General features: G+C 53.6%; 1 protein-coding gene across 1 annotated transcript in view; it reads right to left on the bottom strand.

The window, feature by feature from the left end:
- Positions 1-1,261: 1,261 nt before the first annotated feature.
- Positions 1,262-18,045, bottom strand: part of Rtn4rl1 (reticulon 4 receptor like 1) — a 71,500-nt gene continuing 54,716 nt past the window's right edge. The window contains exon 2 of the mRNA XM_006977381.4: positions 1,262-2,729. Coding sequence (XP_006977443.1) covers positions 1,405-2,729 — 1,325 coding nt within the window. The 3' untranslated portion in view covers positions 1,262-1,404. The remainder of the gene's footprint in view (positions 2,730-18,045) is intronic.

Below are 18,045 nucleotides of genomic sequence, written 5' to 3'. Positions count from 1 at the left end.
CTCACCTGCTAAGGCCACTAGGTTCTTCTCCACTGCCAAACTATCCAGGGCCCCCAGCAGGTCACTGGCCAAAGAGCCTATGAGTTAAAATGGCAGCTAAGCCTCCCATGAGGTCAGAGCTCAGAGCCTCCCTGGCCTGCACAGAGCATCACTGGCAAAACGCTAGAAGGACATTGTCCATCCGACCTATTGGACTAACACTGTGGATGCTGCCTTGGCTGCTGGCTCGAAGACCCCCAAAGCCCCTCTTCAGCTGCTCCACCTGACTTGCCTCCAGCACCCTGACATCTGACGAGCTACTTCCCACACCTCACCCCAACGCCAGCAGCTTCTACAGTAGGGGTAGTGGGGTGCTTCAGGGTGCCAGACAGGCATGTGTTGCATATAAAAACAAGGTGATGTTCTTAAGTATCTAAGAATGTTGGTCCCCTGGAGTGATTCTGTTTCTCTTCCTCCCCAACTCTTCCCACCGACACCTTTGCCCCAGCAAGCCCAGGAACTATTGTTGCCAGCTGGGGTTCTCAAGAAAAACGCCACAAGTTTTTTTTTTTTCTTGCTAGAAAGTACCAATACAATCTGTAGTTGAGCAAATATAGGTTCCCGTATAGTTTATAAACATGATAAGACGTACAGTTTGGTAAGGAGTGGGGTGGGGCCTGTGCATTTGTATATTTATATTTATATATATATATATTTATATTGTGTGGGTGTGTGGGTAGGGCGTGAGAATATATATATAAGTGGACATAGGTATAAAGCTGCACCTTCTGTGTGACCCTCAATGCGAGTGAAGTTCTAAATGTCATCCTCTGGCCATCTTTCCTTTGGTGATTGGTTCTTGGACCCCGGCAGGTCTGCCAGGACTGCCTGAGACATCAGGAATGAGAGGCATTACCCCCACGGGTAGGGACTGAGGGTGGCATAGGGTTGGACTGGGCAGGTTGACTAAGTGGCCTCAGGCAAGAGCCCAGACTGCTCTGAGATTGCTGGCTGCCCCAGCCGGTGAGCCTTGTCCTGAGTCCTGCTCCTTCCCAAAGCAGCAGGGTCCGTCGGCCCTTCTTTCCCAATGGCCAGGATTCCACAGAGCCCAGCTTCTGCAAAGGGCACGTGTCCTGTCACTACTGATGATTCGCCTCGCGTGCCTTTGACCACTGTGCCGAGTGGATGCTGTCCGTAGGTGGGTGCTGGGCCAGGACAACCAGGTGAGATGTGCTACCCCTCCTGTCTAGAGCTGTACACTTCGGACTTACAATTCACCAGGAAGGGTCCAGACTGTGGCTGAAGGCTTTAGCAGCCTTTTCCTGAAACCCAGCAGATCTTCCACATAGAAAAAAGAAAAAGAAAAGAAAAGATTCTGTTCCTTGCTGGACATGTGGCAGTGCTGGGTAATGGTGCCCTGCATCCTCAGCGGAGAGTGACTGCCAGCCCCAGGATCCAGGCCAGGAGTGAGGCCCCCAGGGAAGCGCCCGAGGAAGCCTGCTGCACCCCACTGGGGGCACGGATGGGGGTCCTGCGGGCACACTTGCCCTTCCTCTTGGGTCGTGCGGTAGGCATGATATCAAAGCTGAACTTGTGCTGGTAGTCAGGGGCGTAGTCCTGCAGTTCAGGAAGCTGTTTCCCAGTGCTCATCTTGGAGACCTGGTTTCGGTTCCTGTGGCTGGTGCAGTTCTTGCCTGGCTTCTTGTAACCTGACCTGGAGCCAGGCAGATGGCCATGTGGGTAGCCTTTGTCCTTGGAGGTGCCGTGGGATGGATGGTGCTCCTTGCGGGCAGCCCTGTCGGAGGTGGTAAGCGTGTGTGACTTGATCTGGTGTGGAGATGCTGGTCCTGTGCAGTTCCGGAAGTCCTCAGCCCTCAGCAGCTTCAGATCCTGGCCTTGCCGCAGCTCAGGGGTGGCACAGGGGACAGCGGAGCTGGAGCCTCGGAACCTCCGCAGCCATTCCCACAGGGAACGCGCCCGGCAGCCACAGTCCCAGGCATTGCCATTGAGGCGAAGGAACTCCAAGGCCGCCAAGGGGGCCAGACAGTCACCCTGCAGCTCAGTGAGGCTGTTGTTAAAGAGGAAGAGGGTGGTCAGCCTGTGGAGGTCATGGAAAGCCTTATGGTGGACCCACCGGAGCTGGTTCTCATGCAGCAACAACCGGTCTAGGTTCACCAGGCCCCGGAAAATGCCCTGGCCTAGGCTCCAGAGCTTGTTGCCGTGGAGAAACAAGTGGCTGAGGTTGACCAGGTCCACAAAGATGTCGTCTTGGAGGTACTCAATGTGGTTGTCTTGCAAGTAGAGGTACTGCAGGCTGTGCAGGCCCCCAAAGATGCCTGCGGGCAGAGCACTCAGTCCACACTTATAGAGGTAGAGGGCATGGAGCTTCACCAGGCCCTGGAAGGTCTCGGGTGCCAGCGTCCGCAGCTGCCGGTTGTCTCCAAGGTCTAGCTCCTCCAGATGCACAAAGCCCTCGAAGGTGTTGGGAGCGATGAAAGTGATGTTGTTGGAATAGATCCAGAGGGTGACCATGGCGGGGCTGAAGTGACCCTGCTGGAGGAAAGTGATGCGGTTGTTCTGCAGGAAGATGCGCTCGCTGTCCTCTGGGATGCCCTCCGGGATGACGGCGAAGTTGTGTGCCTGGCAGCTGACAGTCATGGGCGCGGGGTAGCACACACAGTCTCGAGGACAGCCTCCACCCAGGGGTAACTCCCCAGCCAGCAGCAGCAGCAGCAACTCCACACAGCACCCTGGTGGGAGAGAGAGAGAAGAGCTATGAGGGCTGCCCGGGGAAGGGGGAGATGCGGGGAACAGAGGGTGGAATGGGGACTGGTGAGGGACCCTCTTGGCCCACAAGGACTCTGTCTTCTGTACTGTATACAGGGGTCCCTTAGGCTAGGAGGCCGGACAGGAAATTTGGGGCCAAGGCCCACATTATCTCCACACCTCTTGGGCTCTGTCCCGAAAGTCTGGAATCCCCATCCAAACATCCCTTCAGGCTGTCAGCCCTACTGCTGAGTGGAACGCACCCACGAACACAGCATGTCAGCCTCCAGCTCGGGTCCCGGCCCTTCCACTTGCTCACCGTTAGCTGCTTTCACGAGTAATGACTCTTAACAAAGCAAATATCCCATCTGGAGTCCTGAACGATCACTTTATTCAAATGATTCCTCAAAATAAGGAAAGCATTGCGTTCATGATACCAAAACATACCTCAGAAGATGCCTCATTCACATTGTGTTCCAAACTTCAAATACGTAACACACACACCCCATCCGTGCCTCAGTTCCCTCGTTTGTTAAATATGGTTCACAGAGCTGAAAGGGTGTACAGAGAAGGCGTGTTTCTGTGAGGGACTGTGAGTGACACCAGGGTTGACACATGAGGCTTCCCTGGGGTCTACGACACTGCCAGATCGAGGCTGCCCCCCTCGGATTCACCTTCTGGCCCTCTGCATCTCTCCGCCATGCTTGAGCTTGCCCGGCTAAGGCTGTAAAACCAGGCCTTGCCTCTTGACTGTCCAGAGCATTTCCTCTGTAGCTTCCCTCTAATTGGGCATTAATTAGGCATTCGTTAATGGATCCTTAAAATAATTATTTTCGGATGTGTCCAGCCTGTGGTCGGGTAATAGGCCCACGCTCATTACTGAAGCAGCCTCATTATGGACGATTGTCATTACCTGCCTTTTTCCAGGGTCACAGCTGCCCCAAGTGGCCCAGCAGGCGCGTCAAGAAGATGGGGACAGGCTCCAGGCCTACAGACGGCCACCCTGAAGGGCCAGGCAGCCATGACCTACCCCGCTCAGCTAGCCTCTTGCTCCTTCTTTTCTGGCTTGTTCAGCTAGGACTCTTGGGAGAGCCAGGGCGCCTAGGGCATAGGAACTGAGTCTTCTTGCTACCAGCTGTGCCCAGATCATGTGGGATGAAAGAAGCCACCCTGCTGACCAACCTGCCCACCCGGGAACCCAGACCCACTCCTGCCCAGGCCCAGGGGCTGCCCAGGTTCCTGGCCAAGCAAAGCAGGTCTCCACCTTGACTGCCATCCCAGTCAACCCCCCCCCCCCCCCATCCCATTCCCGACAGAAACAGCATCGTAAGTCAGTGACAGCTCCCAGCTGTTGGGAGTTATGGGTTCCCAGAGAGTGGCAGCTGCTTCTCATCCCCTGTAATCACCCGGCTTCAACTGAATGTTTCCAGCACATAAAAATCATCGCACATAATTTAGTTTTTGCATAATTGGGTTCAGTTGCGTTTTCAGAGCAATTACGACCTTAGCGGCGGCAGTGTCTGCGCAGCATAGGACCCTTTCCGGGTTGGGCCATACTCTGCAGGTCCTCGGCAGTGCTGTCACCCCGCCACCAGACAGCATGCAGGCCACAGCCACCTCTGCTCAAGCTCCCTCTCCAGAGCATGTCTAGGAGATGTTACTCTGGCAGCCTTCCTCCTTGGAGTCCTGGGTGTGGTCTCCAGCCTTCCACCCCCTGGTCCAAGAGCTCCTACGCTGCAGAGGGCGGCAAAGTTCCAAATCCCAGCCGGCTGGAGGGTGGCCTGCCCTGCGCCATCAGCATTCAACCCTCCCTGGCTGCACTGTCCACAGGCCCCCTCTGACCTCCTCGCCGGGCTCGCACCCTCTCTCCTGCTCAGGCCTTCCCAGAAGGCCATTCTTGCCAGAACCTTCCCCAAGGAGTGGCCCTATCCCCGCCACTCTGAGAAAGCCCAGACTCTAGGTTCAAGGACATGCACCATGCTTGGCTCACATTTTAGGCTGAAGGAGACACAGCAGAGCCTCCACTGGGGGTCCTGTGAAAATAAAGCATTTCCTCCCTGGCCTGCAGCTGCAGGCGGGTAGGGGCTGCGGTGGGCTTAGCGCTAATGCCATTCGACATTTGTACAGCTCATCGGAGTTTACAGAGAGCTCTGCCTGCCCCCTCAACCTGTCCCGCGCTGTGTGTGCTCTCCCACCCACTGGGGCTGCTCTGTCTCTGTGCACCCCTGAAGAATCTGGGGGTTCCTTGGATAACCCTAAAGCAGGGGCCTCCAGGGAATACCAGTGCACAGGGGAAACCAGGCCAGGGCTGGTTTTCAGGGGAAACAATCAAACTGCACCAAAGCTCCGCTGTGGGATTAGTGACCAGTTATGAATGCACGGTGGCAGGTGGACGAGTCGGAGAGCAGGGCAGGGTGGAGGCAGGATTGGGGTTTTCCTCAAAGAGGGCAACAGGAGGACAAAGGACTCTAGGCAAGACCTGATGCAGGACCAGGCTCAGTTCCCGCGTTACCTCAAGGAAGGACAGGATCTCATCCTAGGAGGTCGAAGGCAGCGAGGCCAAGGACTGTGTGGGGCAGTCACTTCCTGCCCAGTGAGGCATACTAAGAGGATGCAGGCTCAGGGCAGCTGACCCCTGCCCTTTACTGTTCTCCCACATGCCAGGAAGGCTAGCCTTCCAGGACCTCCAGTCTCTTCTAACGGGAGGGTGTGTTGAGGGCCCAATCAAGTTTACATCCGTGTCTTTAACAGCCAGTGGTGTCACTCCAAGCCCTGGGATGAGCTGTCCCAGCCAGCCCTGGCCACTTTTGGACCCCCTGCCTGAACCAGCAGGTGCCAGTCCTGGGACTGTCACCCAGCAGGTTTCTTCCCGGGGAGGCAGTCACTGCATCACCGAGGCGCCTTGTGTGCCCCCTCCATGAGGCCCTTGGGAGCCCTGCCCCACTGATTGCCTGATTAATGTACCAACAATGAGGAGGGAGCCTTTGCTGTGCATTTTAAGATTGCAAATTAGCAGGAACCCACGTCTCTGCGGAGAGGCCCCGCACCTCTCCTGCCAGACTCCTCAGGCCCCTCCTGAGTCGGGGCTGCCTTCTGCTTGAGGGGGCGGAAGGGAGAAGACCCAGCCCTCCCTGCCTTCTTCTCCGGGGGATGCCCTTCACTGCGTTCTGCTTCACTACTCCCAAACCTCCAGCCTCCCACGCGCACTCGCTCCCCAAGCGGCTGCATAACCTCATTCATTCCTTCTTCCATTCACACTTGCCCCCGAGTCTGGGAAAGTCACAGAAGCCAGTGTCGGAAGAGCCTGGCAATGAGCATCATGGTCCATTTGCATATGGGGGTGGCAACGCCAAGGTACCTACCTTGGGAGTATAGGAGGGATTTAGGAAGGGGCGTAAAGGAAAGCCTCTGCCACCCCTGGGCCATGAGTCAGCATTGTTTGGTCACTGATCCCCTATGTGACACCCCTGTGTGGTCTATTTGACCTGTGAACTAGGCTGAGAGAGATCCTGCTCTGTGCAGCCGCCTTAGCTGTGAGGGGAGTCTGCTCACATCTAAGCACAGAGGACATCCAGGCAAGGGAGCTGGCAGTGTCCTTGGGTCAGCCTGCAAACTCCAAACTCCTTCTGCCGAGCTGAGCATGGACAGCCACCTCGCCAGATGTGCCTATGAGTGCTCCCACGGGAATAGACCTGGTGGGGTGGGCGGCAAGGCAGAGGCGGCGGGATAGCATGTGCAAAGGCACTGAGGCACAAAAGCGGGCTGTGGTTTCCCACCCCTCTGATGGTGCAGAGCCTCCAAGGAAGACTCGGCTGGAGAAACCCAGGACTGGGGTGGTCAGAGAGCTTGGCACTGGGACCAGCATCAACAGGGCCTGTCTGCGATACCTAGGCCACACAATCCAGTGTAGTAGGGACCCTGCAGTACCCCAGCCACCGGAAGTAGTAGAGGAACTAATGAGGAAGATCGGACTCTGGGAATAGGGCCTTTAAACTGAAGCTCTCACAACCCTGTGGGGGCAGCATCACTCACGCAGGAGAAAATGAGGTGCCCAGAGCATCAGTGGCTGGCCACAGCTGGAGAACACAGTGGTGGGACAGACCCTGTCTAGTGCCCTTCAGGCTGGGGCTCTCGCTTCAGCTTCCTGCCCAGGAGCGGGCAGAGCAGCCTCAAATAGGGCTGGTCAGCTTTCTCAGGACAGTGTACCATGCTGGGGGCTGCCCGCCCGCGCTACCCACTCGCCCTCCCTCCCCTTGAGGAGGGACACCCCCATGGCTGGTTTCCCCATGGTCCCAGGGCAGGTCAGTGGGTCTCTCGGAAGCTTGCAGGCTGCTCGGCTGTGTAGCCAGTCTCTCTGGCCTTCAGCCCTCCCTCCCCTGCCCCCAGCCTGGCCAGATGCTCTTCTCTTAGCAATCAATGCTAACCGAATGCTCTCCGCTGCGTGGATGGCGGCCTCAGGCCAGGCCGGCTGTACTCCTGGGGCTGCTGGCGCCTCGGGCCACTTGGCACTTATGCCACTGTGTTCTAAGCATAGGCTCCTTCCTGGCTCAGCCCTGAAGACAAGGAAGCTGGCCAGCGAACAGCTGGGCTCCCCTCAACAGCCTCCACTGCTGGGCAGCATGGCCGGCAGCCTCCTACCCATGGCTGCGAGAAGAGCGTGGTGGAGCCAGAGGCCGGCCGGAGTTGAATCCTGGCTGCTCCTTTTAACGTCTGAAGGATCCTCATTTTCCTCACCTGCAAAATGGGACAATCACTGAAAGCCGAGGACGGGCCCACAGATGCTGGCACCGCCCACCGCTCCCACATCTCCATCTGTCTAACTGGATCCATCCAAACCAAGCTCCTCTCTTCCTCCATCACAGCCTCCACTGGCAGCCTCTCCATCCTGGGTGAAGAGGACCCGCTCACTTCAGCGGCTCAGGATCAACACCTCAGAATCGTAGTGGTTCCTTCCCTCAGCCCATACTCCACTGTCTGGAAATCCTGTTGGTTTAATTTTAGAATTCACCCAGTGTATACCCACTCACTGCAGCCACTACTGCCATCCCTTGCCCGGACTGTTGCGGTTGCCTCCTGGGTGGGCCCTCTGTCCCCACACTCACCCCTACATCTCCTTCAACAGTCGCTAAAGAGGTCCAGGGAAAGGCCCAGTCAGAATATGCTGACCCTCTGGCTAAATCCTCCACGGCTCCCATCTAACCCTAAGATGCTCCCAGGTTTAGAGCAGGCCAGAGGCGCTGCTTTCCCTGGCTACACAGACCTCACTGTGTCCCTCCCATATGCCAGGCACTCAGCCGCCTGCCTTTGCCCATGCTGTTCCCTCCTCCTGGAACTGTTCCCAGTATGTCTGCAGGGCTTCTCCCCAGTGAGGGAGGCCACCCTTCAGCAGCTGATCTTCAAGGTGCTTCTTCCCTGGTACATTTGATTCTACAGCACGTGACTTCTAACACACAACATAATTCACTTGTTTACTTTCTGTCTTCTACCGTTCTGTCCTGATGAGTGTGTTTCCTGCACACAGTAGGTGCTCATTAACCATTCTGGGAGAGGGAAGCACCTTCCCAAGTCTCTGCAGAATTGAGTGATGACACTTAGAAAGCCCTAGGCTCAGAAAACCCCCAGCCCAGGACCTGGCTCATAGTCGGTGTTCAGTAAACACTAGCAGTAATTACTCCTGGGGAGACGCGGGGCCCCAGGAGGAGCGCAGAGACTCCATCAAGGAAGTGATCAGATGATAGAATAGCTCTGAGAAGGACCCAATACCAGGCCTTTCCTGGAGCAGGGGGACATAGACAGCTTTGCCCAGGACTGGGGAGCTCCCCAAGGTACAGGACTTTCAGCGATAAACTGGAATAGTCCCAAACAAACCAAAACAACTTAGTCACCCTAAAGGGGGGGCCAGGACCAGAGCCTTTCAAACAGAAATGTCTGGGTTAAAGAAGAGGGGAGGCCAGATTTGGTCGCACACACCTTTGATCCCAGCACTTGGGAGGCAGAGGCAGGAGGATCTCCGAGTTCCAAGACAGCCTGGTCTACAGAGCAAGTTCCAGGACAGCTAGGGCTATATAAAAAAAAACCCTATCTCAAAAGACCAACCAACCAACCAATCAACCAACCAACCAACCAAACAAACAAACAAACAAACAAACAAACAAATAAATATCCTAGAGCAGGGGAGGGACCATGCAAGTGTACGTTAGTATAATATCACACTGTGGCTCAGTACCTGTAGTCCAGAAGTCAGAGCTGGACTCGCCAAAGCATAAGCATGGGCTGTGGACATTTGAGCATTGTGTTTATGTGCATGTCTGTGTAGAGGTCTACCTGAGGTGCTCATGTGCTCACATATGTTGGCCTGCATGCTTACGGATGTAGACATAGTTCATATGCAAGGCATTTGCATGTACCTGAGCACATGCATATAAGCTCATATCTGTCTCTAGAGACCGTGGGTGACAGCCCAGGCCCCTTTTATCTGGCAGCATCTCAGGCGCAGCACCCCCTGGGCCTGGGGGTGGCACTGAGGTGTCTCATCTTGGTCCTCACCTCCTCACACTGACCCAAACACCCTCTGCAGGTTCTCCCAGCACCGGGATCCCCCTCAGGCTTTTGTGGGCCTGGGCTGGTCCCCTGGAAACAGGCCTGGCTGCCAGCACCATGCTAATTGGACCAACAACTTCTCCAGAGAGCAATCTGGGCTCTCCCATACCCTACCCACCAGGCCTCACTTCCTTGCCTGCATGGGTATGCTGTAGGGGGTGGGGCTGGACACTACCCTGTGCAGCTCTGTATTAAGGCCCTGCCCAAACTTATGACCCACTCCAGTGGGAGCTCATTTCATCTCCAGATGGGCCACAAAATCTCCCCGAGGCCTTATAGGCCTGGGAAGCCTAGTGAGCCTGGCTGGGCACCTAAGCTTCCTGGGCCTGAGCAGGCTGCATGGGAGATTGTGTTCACTGTTATTGTTAGCAAAGGATACTGTTCCCAGACTGCCAAGACATCCTGGCAGTATTCACCCCAATTCAGGACTGTCTCAGAATCCAGAGCATATGCTGAGAGGCACTTAACTCAGGGCTAAGAGTCCCTGGAAGGCATCCTGCTTTCTGCTCTGTCCTTTGTCCCAGTCCATCATCCCCACCTGTGCCTACATGTCTCTGTGGGAAATGCAGGGCTTGTGGACTTTCTTTACCTCTCCCAGCATCCCTCACCCACACTCCCGGCTCATAATGTGTGTCCCCATGTTAGTCAACCCTACTGCTCGGTTTGGGGGCCCTCCCTCCCTTTCACCACCACCACCATCAACAACCACCATTTCTTCCTCCTCCTCTTCTTTTTTAACAGGATCTTACGTAGCCAGGGAAGGCCCTAACCTCCTTTTGAACACTTGATCTTTTTGCCACCACGTTCTGGAATTTCAGGCATGTGCTGCCATGCCCTGCAGGCAGGGCCTCATGGTTCTGAGCATTCATCCTTCCCAGGAGGTTTCTGGGACTTGCCTCCTGCCTAGGAACCTTGTGGAGCCAACTCCCACTCCCCACAAACAATAGCAAACTGTAGGTGCACCTGCAACCCGATGGGTAAGTGACAATATATTCTGGGTGTGTGTAGGGGGGCGGGGCCCTTTGAAGGGGTTGGCAACTATCGATGGAGATGCCAGAGACATGCAGGGGGGTGGTACTCCCACACCCTGAGCAGCCGATGCCTCGGTGATTTGGAGAAGAAGCGGTTCTCTGCCAGGAGCCCTTGTTTCCAGCCCCAGAGACTCTCCTCCCACTTTCCTGGTTGTCTGTGAAAAGCATTCAGGACTGATACACAGGCTCTGAGTATATCCTATACCTGCTGACCATCCTGTTCTGCACCTGTCCCCAGTTCTCTCCATTTTGGGGAGAGGATGGGCTCATGGTTGTCTCTGCAACATTAGGAGACACAGTTCCTTCACTCATGGATCCTCCATTGTGGGGAGCAGGGGCTGAATTAAGTACAGGAAACACAAAGAAGGGATTAAGATTCAGATGAAAGAAGGGCTCTCTTTTAACTATGGGCTCAACATCTGAGTTGCAGCCTAAAGGCTAAGAATGAGGAACAAGGGCTGGCAATGTGGCCTACTTGGCAGAGTGTTTGCTTAGAATGCATAAAGTTGTAGGTTCAAATCCCAGAAACACATGAACCAAGTGTGGTGAGGAACACCTGTCATCTCAGCACTTGGGAGGTAGAAGCAGAAGGACCAGAAGTTCAAGGTCATCCTTGGCTACATAGCAAGTTTAAGGCCAGCCTGGGCTACTTGAGACTCTGTCTCAAGAAGAGGAAAAAGAAAGAAAAAAACAAGGAACAAGGATAGACTGAGGAACAGCTTCTCAGTCTGGTGCAATACCCCGGGGGCAGGACTGTGCTTGGTATAGATGCAGGGGAGGGAGAAGGGATGAGGTGGGAAAGGTGGGAGCCAGAGGCTGAAGGAGAGGCGATGTGACTGGATCTGAAGAGGACAGGTTGGCACAGAGCAAGGCAGGCAGCAGGGAGGCTCGTGGCTACAGTCTGTGAGAGATGTTGTGAGGTCCCAGAGGCAGAAAGCAATGAGCAGCATAGAGAATTGTTTGGGATGACATCCAGATGAGCTGCTGTGAGGTATGGGAGGACCAGGAGGACCGGGGTGGCTTTACCAGGGCCACTGTGAGCCTGAAGGAGCCCAGAAGCAGGCTCGGGGACGTGTGCAGTCTGAGTGGCCTCTCAGAGATGCAGTTGATACCGGAGAAGGCAGTGCACCTGGGAGCCATTGGCATAGAGATGGCACTTAGTCCGTGGGAATGGATGAGGTCATCTAGGACAGTCAAGAGGGAAGATGCGGCATTGAATCCAGCGGTGTGTGACAGTTTGGGAAGAGGGCAGAAGCAACCTTGGAGAAGATGGCGTCCCTGAAGCCCGGGGTTTCCAGAGGGAATTGATGTGCTAAGCATGAACTGTGGACTGAAGCGACTGATTGATCAGCTATGGAGGGGGACCAGTGGCAAGCTCACGTCTAGGAGGTCCTGGGAACCAAAGACACAGGACAAACAGGGATGAAGGGGGGTGAGGAAGGCGATGCACTGGATCAACCAGGACATGGGAGGATGTGTGGAGAAAACAAGTGTCCCAGAATCTCCATGGCGGCCGGCAACAAAGGTTTGCCAAAGATGAGGGAGGGCTCCACGTGGGAAGCCAGGTCAGAAGAGCATCCTTGACCTAGAACACTCCCTGGAAAAGACACAAAGACAGGCCAACCACTGGCTCTTTCTCTGTTTGTTTCAAGGGACAAGCATCATCCCTACTCACATTCCATTGGTCAACATCATACATGTGGCCCTGCCTGCCATCATGGGACAGGGGTGACTCCTCTTGGGGGAGGCAGGGAGCAAGGAGTGTCTGTGGGCACCAAGAGCACCACTCACACAGGAAGCTCTGACGTTAAGTGGTTGGAGAAACAGGAAGGACCTTGTGGGGGTGTGGGTCAAGGGCAGCTATTTTTTCTTTTTTTAGCTTTTTAAAATTATAGTTTTTATCTCGAATCGCTGCACAGTAATTGTACATATTTATGGGGTACAGCCTGACATTTCAAAACATGTATACAATATGTGATGATCAGGGCAATTAGTACACCCATCACCTCAGATGTTTATCATTTCTTTGTGTCGGGAACATCCAAAATCCTCTCTACTAGCTGTTTTGAAATTTACAATTAATTGACAACCACAGCTACCCTACTGTGCGACAGAACATTAGACGTTACTCCTATCCAACGGCACTGGGCACCCATTAACCATGCTCTCCATCTCCCACCCCCTCCCAGTGTTTGTTTTTTTGAGATGGAAGAAATAGAGCCTGTTCACATGCCAACAAGCATGATTCAGGAGGAGAGAGACTGTCAGAGGAGAAGCTGAAACAGGAGGACCAAAAGGGCAGAAAATAGGGGGAGATCTGAGGAACGCCTGCTCCGAGTCATGGGGGGCCATGGCATACACAGACATGACGACAGAGTTAGCCTCGACAGATTCTACTTTCTCCATGAAGCAGGAGGTAGAGATTGGAGGTAGACATGGGGTGGGAGTCCAAGGCGAGAGGGGGAGGGACATCCGGTGTCGTGGGTGAGTCAGCTCCTCTGGTCACCTGAGGGCCCTCTGCAGGAGCGCCAGCCGGCCTGATCTCGGGACTTTCTCTAGTGATATTAGCTATTAAGTGTGGCACGAGGCAAGGGAGAGTCACCCAAGGGTGGGGTTGCCGGCGGCGAGTCTGCGCCGTTCAACCAGGAGTTTGGAAGTATTTGCAAACACGCCTTTCTGATCGTCTTCGATCCAAATGCTTCCTGCCACCTTTTGGACGCTTGGGCTCTAGCTTGTGTTCTAGGACAAAGGACAACTAGACTCTCCAGGCCCCACCCCTCCTTCGACTCCCACATAGAATCTGCTCACATCCTTCAGAGCCCAGATGAGCACCTCAGGTACTCAGTGTCCAGCTGCTTCCCCATCTCTGCTGACCTGAGTGCTGCATGTTCTCCAGGGACCCACAACGGCTCATCCTCAGGCCCCAGGCCTGGGAGACCTGACCCAAGTCACATTTAGCGTGGGCTTCCTGAGTGGTCTCCAAGGCCTCTTTTTACCTATCCAATTTCCCTTTAAAGTTGTCCATCACTATTTACTTTCATTTTAAAATAATACTTGCCAGTTGTGGGGAAACGTAAAAGGTATGGAAGTAAAAAGGAGGGGGGGAATCACTCCATTCCCATTACCCTGACAACCGTTGACAGGTCCTTGCTGAACCTTCAATAGTTCCTTCATTTATATAGGGCTGTATAAAATTTAAATAAAAATTTTATTTAAAGAAATAAAGTTGAGATTGTGTTATATATGCAGCCCTCTGCTTCCACCCGGCTGCTCAGTTCTGTACTGAGGATCCTGAGGGAGCCCAGTGGGCAGAGTGGTCCCTGCCCCGGGGCAGTAGGGAGTCAGCTCTCATCAGTCAGCCAGGGCCAGTTACCAGGGTATGCCATAGAAGGAAGAATGATGGAGTTAACAGGCCAGATTCCTGGAGACTGCAGATGATGCCGCTTTATGCCATTATTATTTATTTATCTCTGAAACATTTACGTCTCTCATCTTTCACTGCTATAAATTATCATGGCTGAGCTGGCACTGTGGTACAAGACCTCGAATCCTAGCAGCTGGTGGACAGAGGCAGGAGGATCTTTAATTTGAGGGTAGTCCGGGCTACATAGTAAGTTCAAACCTGAGCGACATACCCTGTCTCAAAAACCAAACAAAAACTCACGGCAGGGCCCGAAGAAGAGATGGCCCAGCTGTTTAAGAGCTTTGGCTGCTCTTCCAGAAGTCCTGAGTTCAAGTCTTAGAACCCACAAGGTGGTTCACAACCCTCTGTAACTCCAGTTTCAGGAGATCTGACACCCTCTTCTGACCTCCAAGGGCACCATGTACCCATATGGTACATACACATGCATGCAGGCAAAATACCCATATACATGAAATTAATAATGAAACACATTTTAAAGTAGCTGAGCGGTGGTGGTGCACACCTTTAGTCCCAGCACTTGGGAGGCAGAAGCAGATAGATCGCTGAGTTCAAGGCCAACCTGGTCTACAGAGTGAGATCCAGAACAGCTGGGGTGGGGGGTGGGGGGAGCCAACAAATTTATGGCAGAATGGTGACTCATGCCTCTAGTTCCCAGTACTTGAGAAGCAAGACTATCAGAGCCCTAGGCCAGCATGGTCTACATGAGATCCTGTTTCAAATTAAAACAAAACAAAAAAAAAATCATGGCAGAAATTGGTGATATTTGTTGTGTCCTGGGAGGCAAGGCTGATGGGAAGCTGTGGGGCTGGGGTGAAGGAAGCTACCCTCTCTATATGTCAGGGACTCTTGATTTATTACTGCATTGATGTTATCTATTAATTCTTTAAGGTCAGTTATATTAAGTTAAATAACACTGAAATCAACATCCAAATCCCTGATCTTTCTTTGGACCAATTTCATTGAGCCCAAGTCCCCTTGATGAACCCTGACAAGTTATCTTCTAGAAAGTTTAGCTTACAGCCTTTAGCTTTGAGATCTGCATGAAAGAAGTCCCCAGCTTCGGGGACTTTGAGAGAGTCGGGACTTTCCACTGGTTGTCTTCTCATCCGGTGAGCTACGCGGAGGAGACAAGGGCTTTGCCTTGGAGACTGGATCGAAGCATGTGTTGAACCACCTCTGTGCCTCCTAGGGGTATTCACATCCACTTCTTGACTAGCCCTCCCCAGTCACCGTAAAGGTATTTATGTCCCCATTTGACCAGTAAGAACAATGAAGCTCACTACACTACAGCCATTTGCCCAGGATGGTAGAACTATTATGATTCAAACAAGATGGATCCGGCATCCATAATGAAAGGCCAGACGGCTCTTTGGGGCATTGCTCACTCAGAAACCATCTTCCAGCCGCCCGTCTCTCGGACTTTACTCCTGCTCCCCTGTGGACAGCCTTCCCCCTCCCCAGTCTCCATTACTTACTTCCACTCCTTAGGCTTTGGACTCGGGAGGCTGGAGAGAGGACAGGCAGATAGATAGGGGAGGAAGTGGAGATTCTGTGTAATACCCTTGTCTGTATCACAAAACTTGTCTTAAGTGCCGGCCCCAGGGATTTGCTGGAGTTGGCACCGCAGAGGTGGGGCTGTAGGTCAGATTTTAAATTGGACTAGTAACCCCCAGAGGGATCCTTGAAAGAGGTTGCTAAAGAAAGAGTTTCCGGCGGGGACTCGGTGGTTGGGGCGGACAGTGGCTGCATGCAAGGCTGACCCAGCCAGGTCAGGCCTGCTTAGCAGGGCCTGGTGGTGACAGGTCTGGGTTCACAGGGAAACCGAAATCTTTTGCCTTTTTCTCCCAGTAATGAGTTGGTATAAAAATGGATCTTGAATAAAATCGTCTGCAGTTTTCAAATTTCAAAAGTGCATTAGTCAAAATATATCAAATTTCCATGTACTGGCTTACCACCTGCTCTAAGTGGGATCCCTTTCAGCTGGAATATATTGAAATATGAATCACTCCCCGGGAAGCAAAGGGGACCAGAGTGGGAGTAAGGCCCTCTTAGAACGTGCCGAGTCCTGGGCTCCACTGGATCCCCCACAACCACCCTTCACTCAATAACATTTATTTCCTGGGTGGCCCAGAACCTTGGCCACTTCCCTCAATCTCAAATTCCTAACCCAAGCCCTTATGCTCCGTTCAGCCTTTGCCGCAGAAGGGCAGCCTCAGCCAACTCATACCCTCCAGCCTTTAATGCTGCTGTGAGCACTCAGACGCACCAGGAAGGCGGGCCTGTCATCCCAAGGCTCCATCCAATGGCAATTTGTCTGCCTTTGCTCACTGGTGTTTGTGTGAGACAGGATCGCACATAGTCCAGGCTGCCCTTACCCTCTTGAAGCCCCCGTCCATCTTGCTGGCCGCTGCTCAGAGTGCCGCTCTTCCTTGATCTCATCTCTATGGGTCCCTATTCTCCAGGACTGAGGCCCAGCAGTCACACCAATCCCCAGTGAACTCACAGGAACATTCTCAGCACCATCTCCATGGAGTGAGATCTGATGCTAGCCCCGAAGTTCCCAGTGGTCCACTAGACTGTCCACTGACGTCACCACGTGGATAGCTAACCAACAGTCAGGCCCACCACATCCTCAGCGTGTTTCCTAACAGGCTTCCCCATCCCAGAGGCTGACGAAGCCGTTCTTTGGGTTGCCCAGGTTGAAAAGGCAGAGGCTAGTTCCCATTTCTCCCTTTCTTTGATCCCCTAGGTCCCACCGGTTTCCCCTCAAAATATACGCCCCCACATTACTCTGTTCCCACACTCCCCCTGGTCTCTCTCCCTAGACCGTGCGACGACTTCCTTAATGGATCCCCTGCTTTTAGTTTCGCTCCCTCACCACCACAATCTACACCACAGCCAGGAATGTTTTCAAAAACGGTTAAGTATGGGACTGGGGTGCAGCTCAGTGGCACAGCATTGGCCTTGCATATGCCACGCCCCGGGTCTGATCCTCAGCACCACAAAGTCAAAAGGAAGCTATACTCATGCCACTCTTCTATTTGGAATCTTCTAGTGGCTTCTTCCCCTTCATCACAATAAAATACAACTTCTTATCAGTCCACCATGTTCTCACGACTGGCCCAGCTCCTCTCCAGCACCATCCTGAGCCTGGCCCCCGCACTAGCCACACCCCTGACACTAGTCACACTAGCCACTCTTGGTCAGAGCGAGCTTGGGTGCCTTGGAGGTTTGGCTTTGCTTTATGGTAACGTCCACACACACTTCCTACACACGTAAACCGTAAAATTTGCCATTTGAACGCACACAGTAGTGGCACGCGGTGCACTCACAGCATTGTGCCAGCCACCACCATTATCTAGTTCCGGAATATTTCCCTTACTCCAAAGGGAGACCACATGTCCATTAGCAGTCACCCCCATAACTCCCTCCCCCAACCCCTGGCAGCCACGAATCTCCTGTAAGTCTCTGTGGATCTGCCTGTTCTGAACAGTTCATGCAATCCGAATCACATAACATTTACTTCGGAGTTTTAACACTGGCTGTTTCTACAAGGCCACGTGTTCCAGGCAGGGGCCTTTGTAGGGCCATCTCTGTTTTGGCAGCCAGGGCTCAGATCAGACATCACCTCCCCGTCTTAGAACACCTCCCTCCGGCCCCCAGCCACTCTTGATTTCATAAGAACCCTGCTCCATCGATTCTCCTTTCAGCACTCCACACTCCGAGAGTAGCTGGTTTAATTATTTGCTTATGTGTTCCCTGTCCCCAGGACGGTGCTGGGCCCTCAACAATTACTGGTGGTCTGACAGAGCCAACACACTGTCTATTGCTCTACACAGAGCCATCCATGGCACTAGAGACCCCCAGATGAGCAGAGAGGAAGCAGCACTCTTGGAGCCTGGAAAAGTAGGGAGGAAAGCCTATTCAGACGCAGGTCAGCCTCAGCAGGGGTGCACAGGGGACTGGAGAGGACTTTTGAAACAGAAGAAGTACCTGGGCAAGTCCAGAGGTTGGGAGAGAACATGCCAGTTGACGGCTGTCAACCTGTCCCATGGCTTCATCTGCCTCCTGCACAGAGGAGGCGACATCATAGGTCTCAGAGTTGGGTTGATACACAGAGAGGATGGAGTCTCTTTCGTTTGCTTCTTCTCCACCCTCACGCCCCACCCCCAGCCCTGGTCCTAACATGTGCACCAGCTCACAGGTACAGAGAGAACAGACCAGGTCCTGGCTGCTGCTTTTACA

The sequence above is a fragment of the Peromyscus maniculatus genome, chromosome 8 (genome assembly GCF_049852395.1).
Source record: "Peromyscus maniculatus bairdii isolate BWxNUB_F1_BW_parent chromosome 8, HU_Pman_BW_mat_3.1, whole genome shotgun sequence".
Classification (NCBI taxonomy): Eukaryota; Metazoa; Chordata; class Mammalia; order Rodentia; family Cricetidae; genus Peromyscus; species Peromyscus maniculatus.
This window is presented reverse-complemented; position numbering and strand designations above follow the sequence as displayed.